Source organism: Dipteris shenzhenensis, chromosome 9 (assembly GCF_047967505.1).
Source record: "Dipteris shenzhenensis isolate YYH24624 ecotype China chromosome 9, Dip_SZ_1.0, whole genome shotgun sequence".
NCBI lineage: Eukaryota > Viridiplantae > Streptophyta > Polypodiopsida > Gleicheniales > Dipteridaceae > Dipteris > Dipteris shenzhenensis.
Genome location: NC_141604.1, coordinates 55,897,512 through 55,922,164, shown reverse-complemented (window position 1 = coordinate 55,922,164; position 24,653 = coordinate 55,897,512). Strand labels below are relative to the sequence as shown.

The 24,653-nt window shown below is 44.3% G+C and overlaps 1 protein-coding gene across 1 annotated transcript in view; it reads right to left on the bottom strand.

Moving 5' to 3' along the window:
• LOC147898863 (uncharacterized) overlaps nucleotides 1-15,118 on the bottom strand; it is a 46,899-nt gene extending 31,781 nt beyond the window's left edge. The window contains exon 1 of the mRNA XM_087379576.1: nucleotides 14,677-15,118. Within this exon, the coding sequence (XP_087235702.1) occupies nucleotides 14,677-14,854 (178 nt within the window). The 5' untranslated portion in view covers nucleotides 14,855-15,118. The remainder of the gene's footprint in view (nucleotides 1-14,676) is intronic.
• Nucleotides 15,119-24,653: the final 9,535 nt, after the last annotated feature.

The window sequence follows — 24,653 nt, the reverse complement described above, 5'->3', positions numbered from 1 at the left end:
GTGATTCATTCCCTCTTGATTTCTAACATGGTATCAAAACCCTAGGCTCTCAACTCTTCTTCATCAAAGCACTCTCTGAAGGAAGGAGTCCCTTGGCAGAAAGGCGATTCTGTTTTCAGCTCAGGCTAGCACGGGAGGTCAGTACATCTTTTTTGCTTCGGTTTTTTTTTCAGTTTGCTATTCACCGAGATGGATCAGCGTTCAGAAGCCTCTACACCCGCTGCTCGTCCTTCCTTCTTCTCCAATCATCTTCCTTCTTCATTTATTCCCAATTTTGGTGAAGCTGGAAAGCTCGATGGGACAAACTATCCAATCTGGAAAGTCAAGATCCGAAGCCATCTGTTGGCACAGAAGCTGTGGAAGATAGTGATTGGGACCAAGGAGAAGCCAGAGGACATTGTGGACAAAAGAGGTGAAGTTTTATTTGAAGCAAATGCGGATGAACTCAGTGCATGGGAGGAGAGGGATGCTCAAGCCTTAGCAATGCTAATTGGCACGACAGCAGATGCTGTGATTCCTCATATCCAGTTGGCAGAGACGTCTTCAGAGGCGTGGGCCATACTGAAGGAGCTATATGAAACCGATAATACAGCCCGTATCATTACTCTTCAGCATCAACTTTATAATCGTGATATGAATGAGGGTGATAGTGTGCATGACCATCTGACAAAGGTGAAAGTTGTGCGGGACCAGCTCGCAACGGTTGGTCAGAAGGTGGACTCGAGTCAATTGGCGTTGCTCACACTCCACAAGTTGCCACGGAGTTTCAAAATTTTTGTGACTACCGTCACTGCGGGTCAACGGACTAAGCCAATCACCTTTGAGGAGCTTGGCCCACTCCTGCTTCAGGAGGAGGCTCGAGAGAAACTCTTTACGCAAACCAACGAGAAGGCATTAGTAGCCAAAGACAAGCCTGGAAAAGGCAAGCCAAAGGAGTTCAAGAAGTCAGAGGACGCTGACCGAAAGAAGAAAATGAAGTGCTATTACTGTGAAAATCTTGGCCACTCCGCCAAAGAATGCCGAAAGAAGAAGGCAGATCAGAAGCGGAAGAGAGAAGCCAGGAACAAAGAAGAGCCTAAGAATGATTCTGCCAATGTGACGGCTGGACAGTTGTTTTTAATCAATGAACATTCTTCAACGTATGCAGTCAGTGAAGGAAAAGAGTTGGTATGTTGACAGCGGTGCTTCAAAGCACATGTCTAACAGAAAGACTTGGTTCAAAACCATGGAAAGTACACACCCGGATTCCAAAGTTTATGTCAGGGATAGCCGGATGTGTCATGTGAAGGGCATCGGTAGTATTCCTTTCATTACAACCGCGGGTGAGGAGAAGGATATCTCTAGAGTACTTTATGTACCCAACCTTTGCAAGAACTTACTGTCTGTAAGTCAAATGAACAAAAACAACATGGCAGTTCTCTTTCAAGATGGCAAGGTCACCGTGACATCCAAAGCAAATGGACAGATGGTGGCTCAAGGAGTTGAAGAGAACAGACTGTACCGCCTCAGTGCAATGTTGGTTCATGAAGACAATGGAAAGTCTAAACTTTGGCATGAGCGCTTCGGTCACGTCAGCTATGGAACCTTGGCTGAAATGTCAAAGTCGAAGATGGTGGATGGACTTCCACCAATTACAGGCAAGGATGGTGTCTGTAGGGCTTGTCTAGAAGGCAAGCAGCACAGGGACAAGTTCCCACAAGAGGCCTCATTTCGGGCCAGCAAACCTCTTGAGTTGGTTCATGCCGACATTTGTGGCCCAATGTCTACAGCATCGTGGGCAAGATCCAGGTACTCACTTCTCTTTGTGGATGATTTCAGTGGAATGACCTGGGTGTATTGTTTGGCCAAAAAGTCACAGGCTTTCGAGAAGTTCAAGGACTGGAAGGCCAGAGTTGAAAAGGAGACAGGGGAGGATGTCAAGACGTTTCGTACAGACACAAATGAGTTCAACACATTTTGTCGCAAGCAAGGGATCAAGCGACAACTCACCACAGCACATACTTCTCAGCAAAACAAGGTAGCCGAGAGGAAGCATAGAACCACCACGGAGACACGGATTGCTATGCTCCAAGGTAGGAACCTTTCTAAAGCCTATTGGAGTGAAGCTATCAATACAGCCGTACACATTCTCAACAGGACCAAGACGAAGGCCGTCAAGGACAAGACTCCATATGAGGCATTTTTTGGTAAGAAGCCCTCTATCACTCATCTTCGCATTTTTGGTTCTAATGCATGGGTGCATGTGCACAAGGAAGACAGGACCAAGCTTGATTCCCGGAGCAGAAAATGTATCTTGGTTGGGTATAGCAAGGAATCCAAGGCCTATCGACTCTTCGACCCAGTAAAGAAGCAGATCCTTATCAGTCGGGATGTTGTCTTCGAGGGAAAGGAACCTGAATCCCAGGAGGAGCCTCAAATTGGGAAGGAGGAGATTGTTCAACCCCGAACCCACCCCACCCCAGGTTGACCATCCAAGAGGTGGCGAAATCGAAAGCTGATGTTCCACAAGGTACTGAGGAAGAGCAGGATGTTCCAGAAGCGGTTCCAGTTCCTCCTCCCACTGAGAAGTAGAAGAGGTTGCCCCAATGGTACCTACGGACATTGGAAGACTCTCCAGTCACCGAAATACCTGAGAGTAGCAGTTCCGGATTGCGACGGTCTCAACGTCTTCAGAAGACCTCATCCGTGAATTTTGCGTTGGTGGCTCAGCTTGAAGAGCCAAGGACCTTCGAGGAGGCGAAGGACCATCAAGAATGGCAGGCTGCCATGCAAGCGAAGATGGATGCTATCCTGAAGAACAATACCTGGGACTTAGTGGCCAGGCCCTCGCGACGGAAAGTCATCAGCACTAAGTGGATGTACAAACTTAAATACAAATCAGATGACAGCTTGGATAAGTATAAAGCAAGGTTAGTGGTCAAAGGTTTTGCTCAAACTGAAGGCATGGATTTTGATAAAACTTTTGCTCCCACAGCTCGCATGGTTACTATCCGGACAGTGATTGCCCTTGCTGCCCAATTCCAGTGGCCTATTTTTCAAATGGACGTGAAGTCCGCATTCCTTAATGGAACCCTGAAGGAGGAGGTATACGTAGAGCAGCCACCGGGCTTTCAAGATCCAGGGTCCCCATTAAAGGTCTGTAGGTTGAAGGAGGCGCTATACGGACTAAAACAAGCCCCCACAGCTTGGTACCAAAGGATTGGTGTATTCTTTTAGAAGATAGGACTAAGTCGAAGCCCTTCTGAGGCAAGCCTCTACTTGTTCATTGAGAAGGGGTTGCGATTGGTACTCATCCTCTATGTTGATGATCTTATCTTGACAGGTGACCGTGTCAAGAAGATTTCTCAGGTCAAGGAGCTACTCATGTCTGAGTTTGAGATGACTAACCTTGGGTTATTACACTACTTCCTTGGGATAGAAGTAAAGCAGGCCAAAGACAAGATCTTCATTTCACAGGAGAAATATTGCAGAGAACTTCTAAAGAGATTTCAGATGGAGGATTGCAGGACAGCAGTAACTCCCATGGAGGTCGGGCTCAAGCTAAGTGTTCACGACACATCTCAGCCGGTCGATACTCCCTTGTACCCACAATTGGTAGGAAGGTTGCTTTACCTTACCAATACTCGACCTGATATTTGTTATGAAGTTGGGCTATTATGCCAGTTCTCTGCTTCTCCCAGTAAGAGTCATTGGGATGCAGGTTTACGGGTGCTGAGGTATCTAAAGGGTACTTGCACCTACGGGATCACCTATACCAAAGGCATCGAACTAGGCGGGTTCTGTGACAGTGATTGGGCGGGTGATGCTGACACCAGGAGATCAACAACAGGGTATTGTTTTTTACTTGCATCTGGTGCCATCTCTTGGCTGAGTAAGAAGCAACGCACAGTGGCCCTTTCATCTACAGAGGCAGAGTACAGAGCCGCGTGTACAGCACCTTGTGAGACACTGTGGTTGAGGTGGATTCTGGAGGACATGGACGTATGTCAGGAGGACGCAACAGTGCTGATGTGCGACAATCAGAGTTGCATAGCCATTGCCAAGAATCCAGTGTACCATGCACGGACTAAGCACTTCGAAGTTCATTACCACTTTGTTCGAGAGCTCATCATCGACGACGTGATCGAGCTTATGTACTGCCCGACCGCCAACAACTTGTCTGACCTCTTCACGAAGGCACTTCCTCGAGAACAGATGGAGCACCTCATCAAACGAATGGTGATTGGCCCACAGTTGTGACATTGAAGGGGGGTGTTAGAAACTCACTGTGCCCACCTGTGAGCCCCCGATTTGAGGGGACAAGGGGCAGTGAGAGGTAGGAGGGCTGGAGAGAGAGAGACTCAGGTCGGCATCATAGGCAACCAGCATACGGGCTGGTTGCAGCCTGCAACAGCATACGGGCTGGTTGCACAGGGCACCCTTATATAGGGGCCTGTGGCAGGCCAAGTCGGCCCAACCAGGGCCAACCCTGGTCGGTTTTCTAGGGGCCATGTGGTCGGCCACCAGACAGGGTACCGACCCTGCTGGTCGGTCAACTCAAGGGGCCTGGGCAGTGCCTATAAAAGGCCCACTCCTCCATTCATTCCAGCATCCAGTGCAAGACTGAAAGCCCCTCTCCAAGGCTGTGTTCAGCACTCAGATCTGGAGCAGGTTGTGAGAGAGAGAGTCCATCAGTTTTCTCCAGCAGTCTGCTGTGTTCTGTACTGCTCCCTTGGAGCTATTTTTCTGCCCACCATCTGGTGGATGAATATACTCTCTTTCTCTCTCCGTCCATATTTATTTCTGAGTGAGGGTTTGTTGCATCTGTGATCATCTATCTGAGTTGAGTGTAAGAGTTGGAGAGATCTTGGGTGGAGGTTTGAGTGATTCATTCCCTCTTGATTTCTAACACTATTACTTTGTAACTTTTATAGATGACTTCACCAGGTTCACTTGGATATATCCCAAGAAGCTGAAGTCAGATGTCTTCTCTTGCTTCAAGCATTGGATTGCCTTGGCAGAGAATGAGAGTGGGGAGAAACTCTTGACCTTCCGCACTGACAGGAGGGGTGAGTACTTGTCCCGGGAATTTTCTGATTTTTAAGCAGCCCGAGGTATCATTTATCAGTGCACAGTCATTCATCAGTGCACAATGGTGAGTACTTGTCCCAAGAATTTTCTGATTTTTTAGCAGCCCGGGGTATCATTTATCACTGCACAGTCATTCATCAATGCACAGAGGCCTACACTCCACAACAAAATGGACTTGCTGAGCGCAAGAAAAGAACAGAAACAGAAATGGGCACGTGCATGCTTAAGGAAAATTCTGGTTGGATGCGATTCTATGTGCCAACTATGTGCTCAACCGAGCACCTACTCGGGTATTAAAGACCATGACTCCCTATGAAGCATGGACAAGTCGTAAGCCTGTCATTTCACATGCGGGTGTTTGGGTCTCTTGCGTATGTGCATGTACCCTCTCAATTGAGGCATAAGCTTGATGATAAGACTGTCAAATGCATCTTCATTGGCTACAGCTCACAAAGTAAAGGTTACAAGTTGTTTCAGCCTAGCACAGGCAAGGTGATTGTCAGTAGGGATGTGATTTCTGCTGAGCATGCCCCTTTACCTTGGCTGGACTGGACAACACAGCCTTCAGTGGAAGCCTCTGATGTGTTTGATTCTATTCCACCTTTCACAGATACAGATGACGCAGAGCAAAGCACTGAGCATGCCCCTTTACCTTGGCTGGACTGTAAAACACAGCCTTCAGTGGAATCCTCTGATGTGTTTGATTCTATTCCCTTTCACAGATACAGATGACACAGTGCAGAGCACCATGCCACATGCTTCTAGCAGCTCCAATCCTCCTCCCGTTGCTCCTGCTCAACCTGATTCTCCACCGCCAGATGGCCGTACTATCGAGCAAACAGTTCAAGAGGAGAGGGTTGTCATGAGACAGAAAAAATCTGTCCCTCGTTGGCTTTTGGATACCCTCAGGGACAGCAAGCAAACTGAGCCTTTGCCTGCCCACACTAGAGGTGCGCACAAACAGATGCATGGCAATTTTTTGGCTATAGCTTTGATTGTCACTGCCTGTAATGAGGAGCCTCTATGTCACAAAGATGCATTTGAAAGTCATGAATGGATGCACGCCATGAGAGATGAACTTGATTCCCTTCAAGCAAATGGCACATGGGGCTTGTGTGATTTGCCTACAGGCAAGCATGCCATCGGCTTTACAAATTGAAGCGCAAAGCTGATTGCAGTGTTGATCGCTACAAAGCTCGCCTTGTTGCGAAAGGCTATGCCCAGCAGTGTGGTATTGACTTTGAAGAGACATTTGCTCCCACTTCACGCATCACGACCATTCGTTGTGTCATTGCTCTTGCATCTCACAGGCATTGATACCAATTGAAACCTTTCTCATTACTGCAACCTTCATTTACTGCTAAAACAGCCCTCTATCTCTCTCTTCCTTTACTCTCTCTCACACAGCACACTAGGGCCTAGGACAACAGTTGGCCTGGACCCCCCTCGAAGGTCTTTATTACTTCAAAAATTCTGAGTAGAGAGAGTTCAGCATAGAGCTGTTGTTTTAAAATTCAAAACGTAAATTGTTTTACAAAGAGCTCAAGGCTCATTCATTTGGCAAGTTGCCACTTGTCTAACTTCTAGCCTAGTTCAAATCCCATGTCCATGGGTAAGGTCTTCTTGGGTCTTCTTTGCGCTTGGTCACGCAAATAGCTCCTAGTCGCTCCCGAGGCTCCGCAATGCCCACAACAATTAAATAAAGCGCATAGCCATGGCACCCATTAATTGTTAGCGCTTCGCATGCGAAATAATAATCTCTGGACTAATCCTAGTCACTGTGGGCGTCCCCACTGAACACATGTGCGAAAAACATATAAACAGATTCTTGGGTTAACCGAGATTAACCCCTCTCGATAAATAATTAAAGGCTTCATTATTCATCAAAGCACTTTAATTAACGCCGAGTCTCTCCAACCGAAGTTGGCACATCTTGGTTAATTAAACAAAGTCTTCCTAACCGAAGTTAGATTCTTTGACCGAAGTCAATTCTTTGACCAATAAATATTTCTCTTTGAACACAATTAAATATATTGAGAACATTTAATCATGATCAAATAATTGATCATTTAAATCTTTTTCTTTGGAGTATTTACATCTTGGTGACATCCCCTCGGCTTCTATTCAGTTGACCTCAACTGAAAAGCCTCTTTGTAAATACCTGAGAGCTGTGGATGATCTCATAGCATATCCTCATCAATCCACTTGGCATTCAATGCCGAATAGTTCTTGAATTTTACAAGAAATCTGTAAAATTCCTTGCCATGAGGCGCTTTGCGTATGGTATGATACACAATCTATTGGACATCAAGACCACCTTCCTTCACCAAGATTTAGTGGAAGAGGTCTATGTCACTCAGCCTCTAGGATTTGAACTTCCACGGCTAAGGTATGCCGGTTTAAAAAGGCTCTTTATGGTTTGAAGCAAGCACCACAAGCATGGTATGCCAAGATACATTCGTTTTTGCTATGCCTCGGGTTTCACAACAGCCCTACTGTCACGGGGGCGTGAGATTCTGATAATTTAATTATTAGGGTTTTACATGTGACAGCCTAAGCCCTAGAGTGGTAAAAACGCTAACCTTGTGAATTAATTCCTAGGGCCAAGGGCCAAGGTTGTAAATTAATTCCTAGGACCAAGGGGCAAGTGGTTAGAAGGGGCAAAATTCCTTTGGATTAAAGAAGAGTTTTTCAGGGCCATTGGGCAAGTGATTTTTGGCAAAACAACAAAGCCGTGAAAGCAAAGCTTTCCCAATATGTTTAAAAGAACAAGCAAGGCTCTCCTTCCCATAGTGTGATTTGTTCCAGGACAGCTCCCACTCCAGTTCCAGGCACCCTGCTCCAACTTCCTGATCTCCACTCAGCCCTTCTAGTGGCCTCCATGCAGCCATTCTCTCTAGTCACAATCTTGGACAGCTCTCTTCATCTCTGTTGCCAGCTTCCATCATCTTCTCTCCCATACGCATGCTTCTGCTCCCTTTTTGCTATCCTTTCCCCAATCGCATGCTCCTATTTTGACCTGGGAGACTGTCTGGAGTGGATAGTGGAGTTTTCAAACTGCCAATATCTGAATCATTGCTGTTTGGAGCTATCTGGAGGTGCCCGTCTTCGGTTCGTTGCATCAAAGAGCTTCAGTTCGCAGCCGCACCTCTCAGGAAGAGTTTGCCACTATTTCGCATCAGTTTGGGGCTGTTTTGCTGAGGATTTCAGCATCCTATTACTAGCCTGGACCAGCCAGGTGTAGCAGACAATGTTCTCCTTGATCAGAAAAGCCAACCTTTGCAATCGCAATTTTCAGCCAGGCGATGTTCTTGAGGTTTTTCAGTTATTGCTTTGTCCAGAGATCTTGCCAAATGCCCAAGGACAGTTATGGTTTGCTGTCCTTCAATACACAGTTGTCAGTGGTTGTTCTTGATGCCCTTCATCTGTTTGAGCTTGCCCTGAGGTCCTACCCTGGATTGCTAGGTTTTTGCACAAGGTTTCTGTTATCAGTATTCAGTGATTGATCTAGCAGATATTGACCAAGCTATGGCTCTGTTGTAAAATTGATCTCTCTGATAATATTAAAGAAATACCGCAAGGGGCGCCACGTTTTGGGGCCAATACGGTGTCAGGTGTGACCCCGGGCAATCTAGCTCTCGGATTGTTGTTCAAAGTTTCTTTCTTGCAAATCTGAATTTTCTAAGTGGCTGTAATTTCTGTTAATTGCTCATTAATTGTATCTACCACCCTTTGGGGATTCCGAAGGCCGGTGACGCCTACGGAGGCTACTCCTTATGTCCGAAAGAATCAGAATTTCTGATTTTGATTCTATATGAGGATGACATGCTTATCACTGGGACAGACTTGCAGAAAATTGCAGATTTCAAGGCAGCTTTGCAAAAATCTTTTGCCATGACAGATATAGACCAGTTGCACTATTACTTGGGCATCCAATTGCATATGTTGAAGGGGGTATAGTGATGAGCCAGTCCAAGTACATTGAACAGCCCTTAGACCGCTTCCAGTTTGAAGATTGCAAGCCAATTTCTACACCATTGGAGCATGGCTTTTGATTCTCCTCTGAGGATGGGAGTGCACCATTTGATGCTACCCTTATCAGCAAGCTGTGGGCTGCCTTAATTATTTATGTCATACCCGGCCTGATCTTCAATATGCCGTCTCCCAGTTGAGCAGGTACATTCACATGCCTAGTACACAACATTGGCAAACAGTAAAGTGGGTCTTCCATTACTTGAAGGCCACACACAAATTGGGACCATTCTATGGTGCTGAGTCTCCACTGGCCTTGCATGCTTTCATGGACAGTGACTGGGCAGGTTGTTATGACACAAGAGTGTCCCACACTGGCAATTGTTTCATGCTTGGATCTTCATGCATTTCATGGTTCAGCAAGAAGCAACCTACACATGCTACTTCCAATTGTGAATCTAAATACAAAGCAGCCTTCACAACTATAGTAGAGTGTGTCTAGCTCCGTAAGCTACTCACAGATCTTGACATCAGCTAGCCAACTTCTACTACTATCACTGACATCCAGAGTGCTTTGGCTATTGCGAGAAACCCAGTGTTTCATGCGCACACAAAGCACATTCATTATCATTATGTTCGAGAGCGATTGTCAACTGGAGACATATAGTTGTCCTATGTTCCCATAGAGGACAACTTAGCAGATCTCTTCACGAAGGCTCTACCACGGCCCAAGTTTGAGGCTATTCGGGTATGCCTTACACTTGGCACCATTTATTACGTGATGTTGATCTCCCTGTACTTTCATAGGTTGCTATATGCATTTTGGACGAATATGTGCAACCATGACATAGTTTCCACGTATACCTGAAATGTATCCAGGATACTTCAGCCATACCTAGCACTTAGCCTTGGTATGGCCTTGTAGGCTAGTCTTAGGACTCATGTAAGAAATCCTAGATTTACTATATTTAGAAATGTACTAAGGAACAAAAAGGAGACTGAAATAGCAGAGAACAAGGAATATTTGTATTGCTTGAGTGTCTGTAGTGTGTCATCCATACAGTTGGGCCTCTCTTATATAGAGAGTGAAGCGTCACACATGAAAAGGTGTGTACTCCAAAGTGTATGTGCATGAAGAGGTGTGTACCCCTTGTAAAGGGTGTGACCCTTGATGAGAGGGTACATTAGAATGGTAGTGCCTCTTCAATAGAATGTCTCTTGTGAAGGGTTGTGCATCATAGGAAATGTCCCGTCGAAAGGACATACCCGTCCACAAGTGTCCATTCATCAAACCACCCATAAGTCTAAGGTATAGAGAAAGGAATACGTCACAGATCGTGACATCCCCTCACACTCAAAATAAGACCCTGGTGAAGATAATGAACTAATGTAGAAAATATCACGGCAAATTCTAAAAATACTGCTGTAAAATGTCAGGGTACTACTGTAAGTCTTCATTAGATTGCCAAGTAGTGTCGGAGTCGAGGAGTGGTAGATACTCTTCCCAAGCTGCTAAGCGTGACTGAATATAATGTCGGAGCATTTCTTCCAGAACTGGGTTGACTCTTTCAGTCTGTCCATCTGATTCTGGGTGGTACGCTAAACTGGACAGTAGAGTTGTACCCAAAGATTCGAACAGTGAAATCCAAAAGTGACTGGTGAACTTAGGATCTCTGTCGAAAACGATATTCTTGGGCAATCCATGATGTCGGAAGATGTGTTGTATGAAAAGTTTGGCGATGTCCGAAGCCTGTGCACTTCTTTTGCAAGCAACAAAGTGTGCCATTTTGGACAATCGATCAACAATTACCATAATCTGAGTGTTACCTCTGGAGGATCGTGGTAGTGTTGTAATAAAATCCATGGAAATACTTTCCCACCTTTCAGTTGGAACTGGAAGAGGCTGAAGAAGTCCTGCTGGATGTCGTCGGCTTGCTTTCATTTGTTGACAAGATAAGCAAGATGTAACCATTTTGATGACATCGCTTTTCATCTGAGGCCAGTAGTATGTTGCACTGAGTAATCTGTAAGTCCTGTTGATGCCTGGATGGGCAGCATAAGGAACTACATGATGCTCTTTTAACAAAAGACGTCGAACATCCTTTGTCATGTGGTACACAGACGCAATCTTGCTAATACAGAAGGTCGTCCGTATAAGAATAGGATGAGAAAATCTTCTGTTCGGAAGTCGAAGGTTGATCCTTCGAAAGAACTTGTACTCTTGTGCCGAAGTCTTTATCATTGAGATACTTCCCTTTGAATGAATTCGGAACATCCACAGATACTGTAGAGATTACCATAGTTGATGCTAGAGTTAACCTGCTGAGAGCATCTGCAACTACATTGCGTAGTCCTGGAATGGTACTCAATGGTCATGTGAAAGTTGGCCAGAAACTCAACCCAGCATGCTTGTCAAGCGTTCATGACTGGCTGAGTAAAGATATACTTTAGAGAGTGATGGTCTGTCTTGACCACCGAGTCGGCTCCCATGAGATAATGTTTCCAAGAGCGATAAGCATGTACAATGGCAAGAAACTCCTTATCATAAACCAGGTATCGGGTTTGGATATCAGAATGTTTATGGCTGTCAAAAGCAATAACTCTGCCTTCTTGCATCAAGACTGCTCCTGTAGCGATGTCGGAAGCGTTGGTCATGACCTCAAATGGAAGGTTTGGGCCAGCAATAGCCATAACTGGTGTGGTAGTGAGTGCTTGCTTGAGTTGTTGGAAACTATACTCTGTTTTGGGAAGCCACTGAAAAACTACTGTGCTTTTCAATAATTCGGACATAGGAGCTACGATCTCGAAAAATTGATAGACCTTTGTATGGTAGAAGTTTGCCAATCCGAGAAAAGAGCGGACATCATGAACATTCTTAGGAGTAGGCCAGTTTCGGATTACCTCGACCTTCTTGGGATCCACAGAGATGCCTTGAGCTGAAATAACATGTCCCACTCACTCTTCTCAACATTGATGTAGAGAGAATTTGCGCGGAGAACTTCACAAACTTGGTGAAGATGTTGTATGTGCTCATGTAGGGATCTGTTGAAAACGAGGATGTCATCGAGGTAAACGATGACGAACTTATCAAGGAAAGGCCTGAAAATGTCGTTCATTAGTGTCATGAATGTGGCCGGGGCATTGTTTAACCCAAAAGGCATGACCAAACATCATAGTATCCATACTTTGTTCGAAAAGTTGTCTTGTACTCATCGCCTTCTCGTATGCGAATTTGATGATAACCTGAACGAAGATCAATCTTTGAGAATTGTGTTGCGTGTAGAAGTTGATCGAAGAGGTCATCGATGCAAGGCAATGGATACTTGTTTTTGATAGTGAGCTTGTTGAGGGCTCGGTAGTCGATGCAGAGGCGCATTGACTTTATTCTTTTTTTCCACAAGTAGTACAGGAGATCCAAAAGGGCTGCGACTCGGCCGAATGTGACCTTTGTCGAGTAGTTCGGTCACCTGTCTTTGGATTTCTTCATTTTGAGTGTAAGAAATCCGATAAGGAGGTTTCAACAGTGGATTACTACCGGGAATAAGCTCGATTGGGTGATCCACTGGTCGTCGAGGTGGTAACTGCTTTGGCAATTCCTATGGAAAAATATCTAGGTAGGGCTGGAAAAAAGGTCGGTTGAGGTACTTCGGAGGATTCTTTGTTGGTGTCTCCTCTACTGCCGTAACCAACAGAAGTAAAGTCTTTACTTGACGTTTACGAACCCACTTCTTTACTTGTAGGGCAGAGGCAACTGGGGTTGAAGGAGAGTCCCTACAACCAATTAGCTCAATAAGTTTTCCCTGGTGGACAAACTGGATAGTATGGCTGTAAAAACTGATTGATGGATCATAGTCGTAGAGCCACTGTTGTCCGAGTATGACATCGTACCGAGAAAGAGGCATGATGTCAAAGTTCAACTTGTCCATATAATGTTGGATGCAAAAAGACAAGTTTTTGATCCTGGTATTGCACAAGAAGGTAGTTCCATTTGCGAGTTCAATCTGATAGTCCATGGGACTAGGACTGGTGGTCAACCGAAGTTTTTCGACCATAGAACTAGCTAGGAAGTTATGAAAGCAGCCATTGTCGATGAGGATAGTGACCGCTGTACCCCGAATCGATCCTTGGACACAAAGTACTTGAGTGGCCAGGGAAGGTTCGGGGTTGCTGGCAAGGCTCATGTGGATGGTATTTGCCATTCGAACAGCTTTGCCTTTCTTGTCTTGTGCTGGGGGCAGCATCTTCTGTTTGGGAAGTGCTAGATTCCATATTGGAATTTTGCTCTGGTCGCTTGGGACAATCGAACTATCTATGGTCGCCCGTACAGATGGTACAAAGGCATGTTTCCAGGCGCACAACATGTCCTAAATGTGAGCTGCCTGTCAGCACTCTAACAAGGGTGGCCAATGTGGCAGCCATAAAATGGATACAAGGACTTCTCTCTACTACCCATCATCCATGTGGCAGACAGTTTGCTGCCCACATGGCAAATCGATTTTGCCCTCTCTCTTCCATCCCACGTGCAGTCAACCTCCCCGTGTCTTCCTCACACGGTGGTTCAGGTAACCCCATGGCTGCAATTGGGTGCCCTCTCCAATTGAGAATTAAAAGTGAATCGGTCAATTGCAAGCAAGAGATCCAGATCAATGAAGGTGGTGTAGAACGTCAAGCAAGGGGAAGGAGGGACATCTCGCTGGAGAGGCCTAGGCTCACAAAACCCTCCAGGAATGGGTAACCTGCCTCTGCCAAGGGGAGATCAGGTGTTCTCTATGCAATTTTCCCCCTTTAACAATCAAGCGAAGTCGGAGCCTGCTCTAGAGAGCGGGCACATCCAAGGGGGGTAAATATGATTGTCCCTCCTCCGTAATTGAGGCTAAGGGGAGGTCCAAGCGCTCCAAGGCTCGTTCCTCTTGCCTGGGTTGACCAATCCATGTCCAAGGGATCCTTGGCCGCCTCCTTCATACCCATTGTTTGCATCTAAGACATTGTCTTGGTAGTCCTACCACCTAGGTGGTAGGAAAAATGAGACGGAATGGAAAGAGGGGCACCGAGGGAGGGAGAGGTACGGTGATGGGCTGTGAGGAGCAAGGAGAGGCCCACAATCTGACCCGACTTGACAACACCACCTCTTGGGTTGTACATGCACTAGTAGCTCAAAAGCACATACTATATGAACAAGAAAAGATTCCTCCAGGTTTGGGAGGGCACCTTCCATATTTCTTATAGAAGATCTTGACTTTAAGTCTCAAGGCACAGGACAGGAGAAAGCTTCGGCATGAGGCAAAATACTGCATTTTGTAATCTACACCTATTCTCAGTCGAAAGCCAAGTTGATGTCACTTGGCATGTGGTGTTGTTATAAGATAGGAGTACCATTTCTTCCAGCATATGATCATACAAGTGAGTATTTCAGTTTTCAGATACCAAATTCAAGTTTATCACCTCTACTCGCCTACATTTTGAGTGTAGATTCCCCAAGAAAAGGCAAGACTCCTAAGGATGTGAGGCTAGTGCATAGTATCCACGATTCCATTGCTCTTACTAGAAAATAACTATGTAAAAATCCTGCGAAAAAACCAAGAACGACGTAAAGCATATAAATGCAGTACAGAGAACAGGATCCAAAGCACCAACCAGCCAGGAGAAGACGACCATCACCACAGCCAAGATCCACGACAAAGTCAATTGGCCGGACACGGGCCAGGTCCAGCATACTGCGAGCAACATGCAAGGGGGTAGGAACAAACGGAGCAAGACGCAAGCCGGCCCAATAGCGCATCCATAATCCAAGTCTCAGGCCCCCTCCGGCCATAGGAAATATATCGTGTTAAGAATGATATGAGGCTGCAGAGTGTTGACTGTGACATATCTTTTGAAGACATGAGAAACAAGGCGTGCCCGATAGCACTGCCCCTTACCAAAATGTGAGACTTTGTATGCTAAGAGAGCGTGTAACTATTTGTTCTTCCCGGTTTCAAAGGGCTCCCAAAATAGCATGTTTCCCTATGCTATAGCGCTGCCCCGTTAACAAATGTTATCCAGCGAGATAGATTCAACCATGCCCTGGAATGACACAACCTTGGTACCCAAGAGGCATTAATGGTTACTTGTATATGGTCATTATTTATAGAAATGGCATTTGCTATATACAATGGTGTTTGTATAATAGGATGTTTTGCTTTCATAAGATTATTTTTTTAAAGACAAAAGATGCCGGCTTTTTATTACTTTTAAAAAATATATGTAAAAAATTATGGCTGACTACAAGCTAACCCCCACCCAACCCTTTACAAAACCAGATTCAAATTAGATAAATGCATACCCACTAAGGGGTCTCTCCTACTCACCAACGTTCCCATATCACCCAGTATAGAACTGGCTAGCCCAGCCACCACAGCACCCTCCCTAAAACCCATGCCCACACCCTTACTATACACTAAATCATTCCTAACCCCCCAAATTGCCAACAAACCTACAGCACAAACACACTGCCAACAAGCCAGTAGCGTAGATGGCAACCCATCGGTGTTACCCAATAGCATCAACCACTAGTTATAACGAACACAAAACCTTCCGATCAACCCCACCTTTTTTACTACTGCTACATTATGAAGCCCAGGACTCTTCTACACAAGACATGCCCAACCCAAATGTAAAGTATCTTCAATCCACCTTCCACATAGTGGCAATATATATTAACCTCCACCCACTTCCCCATCCTGCCTCTGAGTGAAAGCCGCTTGTGCATCACATTCCAACTAAGATAACTCGCTTTCCCCATTATCCCACCTTTCCAGATCTCAATAAATCGTTGCTTCTACCATCTACCCGATCTCCTGAATTTCCATTTTTCATTCAACTTCGGTATCAAAGTATGCTCCGCCATAAGGCTCTTGTAAATAGCTCTTACCGTAATTCTTCTAAGACCAAAAGACCCCACCTTCCATTGGTTACCCCTCCAAGCCATGGATGTTGTACAATTTGTTCAAGATATCGATCAATACCTCATTCAACCCCTATTAGCCTCCCTCTCAGATAACCCATATTAATCTTTAAGAGATCATATAGATCCCCATTCCATTAATCCCAACAAACATGCGACCAGGTCCTTATCCTTTCTTATACATAGCCCATGCACTATGCACATCAGCCCAGGCCAAAGCTTCCCCCTACAAAGCAATAGCCGACCCCTACCATATGCCTAGCATCCCCCCTAAGCACTATTCTACCCTTCCACCTCATAAGCGGACTGCATGCCTTCCAAGCCTCTACAATCCAGCCACCAAGTCGGACCCTAAAATCTTCAAAGGGAACCAAGAACAAAGTTTGTCATACCGCAACATGTCTTTCCAACACCCAACTCCCTTACCTTTAGCCCTTTCTATGAACCACTTGCAACACTCCACCCATGGGGCATTACACTCAAACATTATAGCCAAACATTAGAGCTACATTCCTTGAATCCACATTCAGGACTCCAAGCTTTAGGAACATTCATGGTATCCCAAGGGATATAATGCCATTTATGCCTTCCCCTCTCTTAAAACCAAATAAATGACCTCAAAAGTTTCTCCATCTCCTGCCAATGATTTTTTTAAAACCTCCACAGTGTGGCCAAATACATGGTGGATGCTACTAACACATGCTTAACTATCAACACCCTTGCAGTCCAACCCAAAACCGCCCTAGGCCAAACCCAAAATTTAGCCTGTACTTTTTGTTCTTAAAGCAATTAACCCTTTGCCTTAAGGTTACTCCAACCCCTAAGGGTGCACCCAAATACCTCACCATCGTGCCTCTAACTATCCACTTCATAGGCCAAGCATCTAGCGTACCACACACAAATCCTAAGGTATCACAAAACACCTGCAAAATGCCACACAACCTCTGGATACTACCTTGATCTTCCTCTATTAAACATATCATGTCATTAGCAAACAATTACATACAAAATAGTTCACCCGAAGGCAATACCACCCCCCTAATCAACCCATCTACCAACCCCTTCTTAATCATATTTATCAGAGGCATCGTACAAATGGTAAATAGTAGAGGGTCCAATGGGCATCCCTGTCTCACAGACCAACAAAGCTAGAACTACTCTACAACCCCACCATTGAGACTTAATACGACTAAAGCATTGACAAATAAAGATTTCAACATCCTACAAAGTCCATCCCCAAACCCCAATTTAGCTAGAACAACCAATATCAAATCGTATATCACCCTGTCATACACTTGATCAAAATCAAAACTGAGCATTACAGGCTTGCGCCCAGTAGTTGACCCATAGTCTAAAATAGAGGATACATTCAAAGTATGTAGAAATTAAATGTTGCATGTAGGAGTTACAATATGCTATGAAAGCATCCGTCTTGAGTGCAATAAACTCGGCATGTGTGGACAGGCAGAATATATTTTTTTCATCTTCACACGTCTTGGTAAATTTTGCACATAGTTTTTGCCCCTATGGAACATTTTCATTTTATGTTTGGATGAGTAGATATGATCTTGAGTTGGCGTTGTTTCCATTGGATAAGCACTAATGCTCTCAGATTATCTTCAGCTTGTAGAGTAGCCACCACAAGCTCTTGGTACACCGCCGTCGTGCATTGTAGTGGAACTTCATTTGTGGTGTCTTCCATTACATCATTGTCTTGCACTAACAATTGGAATTCAAGCTTTGATATGGCTATCGTCTGGGATTGCATCTCATCCATTTTTTCCTTATACTTATGGTAGATGACATGTGCTTTTTCATTTGCAAGGTGACATGTGCTTGTTGAGGAATGGCTTCATTGGTATTCGACCACTGGTCCAAGACCACTGGTCCAAGACCATTGGTATTCGACCACTGGTCCAAGACCTAAGCTTGAGTAGTGCTTGCCTCTGTATTGGTGGCAAGTTGGTCTATTATAATTGGCATTCCCTTGTAAGCTCCTCAATGCTGAAAGTGTGTGTCGCCAAAGATTGTTGAATCTCTTCAAGCTCTTCTTCTTTGTGGATGAGAGTGAGCCGAGCTTGTGCAAGTTCCTTCGTTTTTGAGCATGTGATGTGGTAAAGTGGTCATAGGAGGTCTGTGGAATTTTCGTAGCTTGAAGTGCTACTGTTAGCTGTATCTGGTTCTAGTGGATGGTGGAAGTCATATGCTACATGTCCGTCTCCTGATCTTGGAGAGTTTAGTTCAATCTCTTTCTCATCTATTTGGGCCGGTCTTCAATGTCTTTCAGGCCCGAAGTGCCATGACCTCTATTTAGATTTCATGGAATTGGTCTTGGATGTCTTCTGTAGTTTGTCTTTCCAATTCTCGGGCATGCTCCTCCTTGGCCAAGCTAGTGAATAGTTCTTACATTTTAAGCATCTGGTTGGCTTGATGATGGAGGATGGCAGACGGTGATGAGGATTGGCAGAATTGTTGATACAATTGGTGCCCATGTATCCATCCTAATGATTCTATAATATTGGATGGGGGTTGCTTCAATAGTAAGTCAGCCACTTGGGTATAGTAGTTGTAATGTTGATCTGGCACTAGATCTCCTTATGGCTCATTTAGTGGCATGATGTTGACGGGTGGTGCTAGTACTGAAGTAGCCTCTAGCTCTTATAGCTACTATTGATAGAGATATTGCCCTTGTGGACTTTGGAGTTGTAGAGCAGAACTAGGTCACCTTCCCTAATCTCTCTATCTTCAAGGTTTTTATCAAACCATGCCTTTCTTCTTCGTTTTTCTGCTCCGTTCTTGCACTGCTATGTGTAAGCTTGGTATGACAAACTCCAGTGGGACCACTGCTTCAAGTCCGTACACCAATTGAAAAGACGTAAATCCTATACTGACCTTTAGTGTGGCTCGATATTCCCATAAGGCTGCATTCATCATCTTGCTTGTTGGAGGGAATGCATAAATCATCCAAGAATACATGTAGAAACTTAATCAGCAATGACTTGAAGGTGATGAACATGATTCTCTGGAATGTGGCAAGGCCATTACATAGGCCAATGACTCTATAGGTAAATATTTCCCATTTTGTAGCAAATGCTATTTTCGATTGGTCTTCAGGAGCAGTTTGCACTTGGTTACAGCCACTAAAGCCATCCAAGAAATTGTATATCTCTGATCCAACCACCTTTTCCAACATTGTTTCTATTAGGGGTAGGAGATAGTGATCCTTGATTGTGGCGGCGGCATTCACATTCTTTAAGTTGACACATATCCTTCACTTCTTATTGCGTTTAGGCACGATGACGATGGGTGAAACCCAATCAATGTGCTCTATGTCATAAATAAATCCTGCATCTAAGAGTTTTTCCAGTTCTTCATAGATCATGGTGCCATATTTTGGATTTGTTCTATATGGTCCACATACCTTAGGGTGGGAACCTTCCCTAATAGGTATTATGTGTATTGCCACGGTGAAATTCCCTTCATTTCATTGTATGACCATGCTAGGCAGTCTCGGTATTCCATTAGGAGTGCTTTTAGCTTTGTTTCATCATCTTGTGTGAGTTGTTTCCCAATGAATACCAATTTCTCTTCCTCCCTTTCAAGGGCAAGGTTTATTGTTCTGATTTTGGCCAGTCTCTCATAGATTGTAGTGTCTCTAATGTTATCAGTTTCTTGCACTCATATTCTTGTACTGTCTTGGCATTACTATGGGGACACTACCAGTGGGGTAGTTCTTGAAGTACTTTGGTACTTCATGAAGATCAGCCTCTGATGGTGTTGAATTGGCCGTACATGGGCTATGGTCACTGGGTGGCATAGTGTCATTAATCAGTTTTTGGGGATCTTTTTGACTTTCTTAATCTGGTGTCTCATTATCAAGCTTCATCCGCACATGTGCTTTAAACTTCCAAAACTTTTTACGTTGGGAATTGTGGGGTAACTTCTTCATTGACAAAATATTCCCAAGTAATGGTTTATCTGTTGTGCATACTCCTTCGAGTCCATCGGTCAAGAGGAGGTGGCTTAGATTTTGGGAGAGCTGGCTTGGTAAGATACAACTCTACAATCCTAGTTTGGATTTGTTTAAACTCATTGAAGTGTTCAGCCTTGGTTGGCTTTGCCGTGATGTCCACCTTCGGGTCTTCTTGTGGGACCTTTTACTATTGTTCAGCATTGGAGTTTTGACTTTAGGAAGTTTGAAGCCATTAGGGCATTGAGAATGGCTAAATCATTGTCAAAGACATGATCTTATAATTGGGCATTTTCAGCCTGTGTTTCAAGGTACCAAGAAAAATCCGAGTCATCATTATCACTGATAGCTTCTTTAAGATCACTATTCCATGCAAGGTCAACCATAGAGAATGGCACTTTTGGATCTATTGGCTCTTCATGTATGAGTGGAGGTTTTACTTTGATGACCTTAGCATCAATTTGTGAGAAGATTGGATCTAGTGTATGATAGTTGTCAATGCAGATCCAATTATTGGTATTGCTTTGTGTATCTCTAGCTAAGGCATGTTGGTGTGGGATGAATGATTTTCTTGAGATCGTGGTTGAAGAGGATTCATCCAATGGTCTAGGCACAATGGGTTTTATTGTTCTTGTCCCCACATTGACTCTTATTGCCGTGTCACAATTTTGTATTGTCAATCTATTAGCTCCCCAATCATGGAGGACAAATGCTTCATGCAACCAAGGATGTCCGAGCAAGATTTGATAAGATTTGTTGGGGATATCCAAGATTGTGAACTGAAGAGAAAAGCGGACTCCTAGTACTTTTGTGGATACTCCATCCACTATACTCAAGGGCTTTGCATGTGAATCATCTACAAGGCGTATGTTGAAATGAGCCTTTTGCATTGGTGGGAGACCCCATTCATCATAGATATGCTTGGATAGGACATTCAGACCTGCTCCACCATCCACAATGGCTTGGATCTAATCATATGCTTTATGGATAAAAGGCATGGTGATGTTGCATATGTCATCTCTTTCACCCATCCACACAGTGATATCTTCTATTTCTTCCATAGGTGGAAGGGGATTTTCTAATTGAATCCATCCTTTGAAACTCTCCCAGAGATTAGGACAATTTTGTAATAAGATTCCAAAGGGAATGGACATGGGGCAACTTAGAATGATAGAGAGTGCGGCAGCTTCTAGTTGGCACGGCGGAACATTATGTTGTGGATCTTGTTGCTGGAATAGAGACTCGATTACAGTGTTAATACTTGGTGGAGCCAAGTCAGGGATTGGATGTTGTGCTTGCTTCTCAGCTTTGAATTGAGCTTGTTCTCTTTCCACCCATTGTCGAAGTGCTTGCAATTGAGCCTTCTCCACTTCTATGGATCTTCCTTTATTTTAGGATCTGGACCTAATGTTGATGTGCTTGGCTTTTTCATTGTTGCTGCTTGGAGGAGGAATAGGCACTTGTGCTTTCTTTTGGAGAGGGCTTCTTGATTTATTTGGAATAGTAGGTTGCTTGGTTGCCTCTTTTTGTTGGCGTGTAATTACATGCATAGGTTGTGATAATATGCTTACGAATCCTAGACTTTGATGGTCTACCCTAATGATGCCAATTGGGATGTCAGGCTTAGTATCAATTTGTTGGGGGACCTTGGTTTTCATGGGACAATACATACAAGCATGGCCAATGCCACAATCTCTGCAGAGGGGTTGGAAAGTAGCAAGGCTACCACGATGAGGGCATTTTGCGATCCGTTGATTCTCTCCACACAACTATAGCACTTGATTGGTGCTCGACATATGTTTGGCCAAACTTGATTCACATAGATAGGTATCAAACCTTCTGTTCCTTCGACATAGTACACTGGGTACACAACCTCATAATCAAATTGTGAATCCACTTTCTTGGCTTGAAGTTGTTGTATTGGAATTGTCGGAGGAGCTGGATTTGGTGCACTTGGATATTATTGCAGATTTGGATTTTTGAGTAATTGTGGGGCTTGGGTCTGGACTGGAATAAGATTCAACATCGAAGCTGGTGGTTCTTGTGTTAGTTGCCTGTACACTGAGATAGGTGCTAACTAGTATTGTTGAGGTCGGGGCAGATTTTTGCCCATGTTCGTCATGCCCACTAACTTCGTAGATGTGGCACCACAACCTTGGCAGTGGATTGGATTGTGCATTGATCTTGGCTCTTAGGGTAGGACATTCATTTGTTGTATGATTAGCCATGCAATGTGGACACCATACATTTTCTCACCTTGGATAAGTCAGAGGTGGTGGCTAAGACATGTGAAGCTTTTGTTCCATGGTGTGCATAATTTATTCTCTTAGCTTCATGGTTAGAGCTCTATTGCTTACTAGCCAGCAAAATCCAGCTCTTTGCTCTATTTAGCCCTACACTGGCCTGATTGCCATCTACCTTACTTCGAGGGTCTTGCAATAGAGCTCAATTTATTAAGGTGGGACTCTATCCTGGGGTCTTTGTATCACCATCAGGTGAAAACTAGAGATGCTCACGAGTAGAAGGGGAGGGGGTGATAGACCAATCAATTACAGAAGTCCCTGGGCTGATAGGTCCAACAGGAGATCGGAGGAGTGAAAAGGGATAGGTGAGGTGAGGAGCATAGGACCAGTGATGCCCTGCTACCACCTTTTCTCTTGCTTAACACCCTTGGCTTCCTCTCTATACCCTTTCCTCTTTCTTGAGAGCTATGATCGCCCTAGCCCCCTAGAATCCTATCGCCATTGAGGGATTCCTCACTCAAGGGAGGAGAGCTGGACTCGCAAGGAGGCTCCCTCCGCTGCTATGCTCGACAAGGGTCTCTCAAACAGACTAATGTCGATTAATTTCTTCTTTGCCTCTCCCCAATTTTGTCGTCATCTTTCTAGCCAAATTATGTATTCCTCTCCCTCTCTCAACCCCTCTCACCACATCTCCCCCCTTCCCTATCCGGAAGCCTGTCTCTTTCCTGTGATCCCTGTTGTTATAAGAGGAATTCTAAGCATGATCTCGATTGTAATCTCTATCAAGGTAGTTGTAATCATGACCTTTGTCAGCTACATAACAACAAGTCAGGGTCTTTAGAGAGTGCCAGAAGCTGCCCAAAGAGTGCCCATTGTTGGGCACTTCAAAATTGAGACGAGCATGTTGTCATGGTGGGGAGCTCAAACATGCATAATTAGTATCGTGCAAGGCATGGTTTGAATATTTACATGGTAATGACGTGGAGTAGTAATTGAGTCTATAAATAATTATTAGCACTAACATGCATAACTAGTATTGCGAAAGGCATGGTTTGAATATTTACGTGGTAATGATGTGGAGTAGTAATTGAGTCTATAAATAATTATTAGCACTAGCTCTCCTTGAGAAATGCTTAAGGATCCAGTTGTGGTGGGCAACGAAGTCTTGTGATTATTCATAGTTTTTTTTAAATCTTTACGATAGGCAGCCTAAAGAGAAGTTTTGCCTCTCTCAACCCTCATTAAGCCATGTGTCAGAGTCTGAAACGTTGACCTTCAAAGCTCTAATGGTCCAAATCATGTTTTTTTGCTCAAAATCAAAAGCCACTACTTTTTCACTCCAAATTAGTTCGTTTGCTTTCTGTAGCTTACTAGGCTTTGTATTTTAATAGGGGAATGATTTAGAGGATTCTACTGAGGTAGCTTGGCCTGTTTATCACCAATCCTTAAAGCATTTCCTATCCCTCTTGCTTTACAAGCAGTTTGTTTCTTCAAAAGAGCAGCTAATTATTTTGTTGAGAAAGAAAGTTTTATATTATAAGCAGTTCATAAGATATACATTTATGCTCCCCAAAAAAACAGTTATATTAGCAAATATGCACATTGTGAGTAATCCATATAATACTCCGTAACTAAGTCACTCTAAGTCAGTCTCATAGTAGATGGATCCCTTGAAATGGCATTCTTGGTTTGAAAGTCTGGCGGTGCTCCAGTTCATGGTTCTTGATCTCCACGAAGAACTATTCGAGGTCACTGTCATAGATCCACGATACCCTGCTAACCACTCAAAAAACATATATTCTTCATTAGTATGTATCTGCACTTTCTTACAGAGCTTCCTAGCTGACAAGCATGCTACAAATACGTGAAAAACATATTCTTGAGCTCTCGGACACCGTTGGCACTTGCCATCACCTTTTTCCAATCTTAATACCCCTTGCATTTGTCCAGGCAACCTTTAGCATCACAAGCCAGAGCAAGGTTGACATCTTCTCCAGAATAGCATTAGCCCAAATAAGTCAAAATCTCCATTTCCAGTAAAGCGTAGAGTCGGAGGTGTTCCAACAGGAGTTTAGAACAAGGATCATGTCTTCAATAGAGTCATATGGTGTCAGAACAGGAAGCAAATAGGGGAGAGTATCCAACTAAACTCTAAGGGCGTAGTACGGAGCCCCCCTTCCACTATGTGTCACCTTCCCAAAGAGCTATTCTAGCAGTGACAAACATTGCATCCTGATTGGTAAGTGTGAATTCTCTCCTAATTTCTAGCAAAGTCTTCCATCTGAATTGGTCCCTTTGCCACAGCTATCCCCAAGATTGGAGGCCCTTGTTCAAAAGGAGACAGGCTCTATTAAATTTTGTATTGGTGAGTAAAGCATTCTTGTAAATTGTTGAAGCCCAAATGGAGTCCAGCCTCATAAAAGTGCCTTTTCTGGAGAAGTGCAGTTGAGTTTTG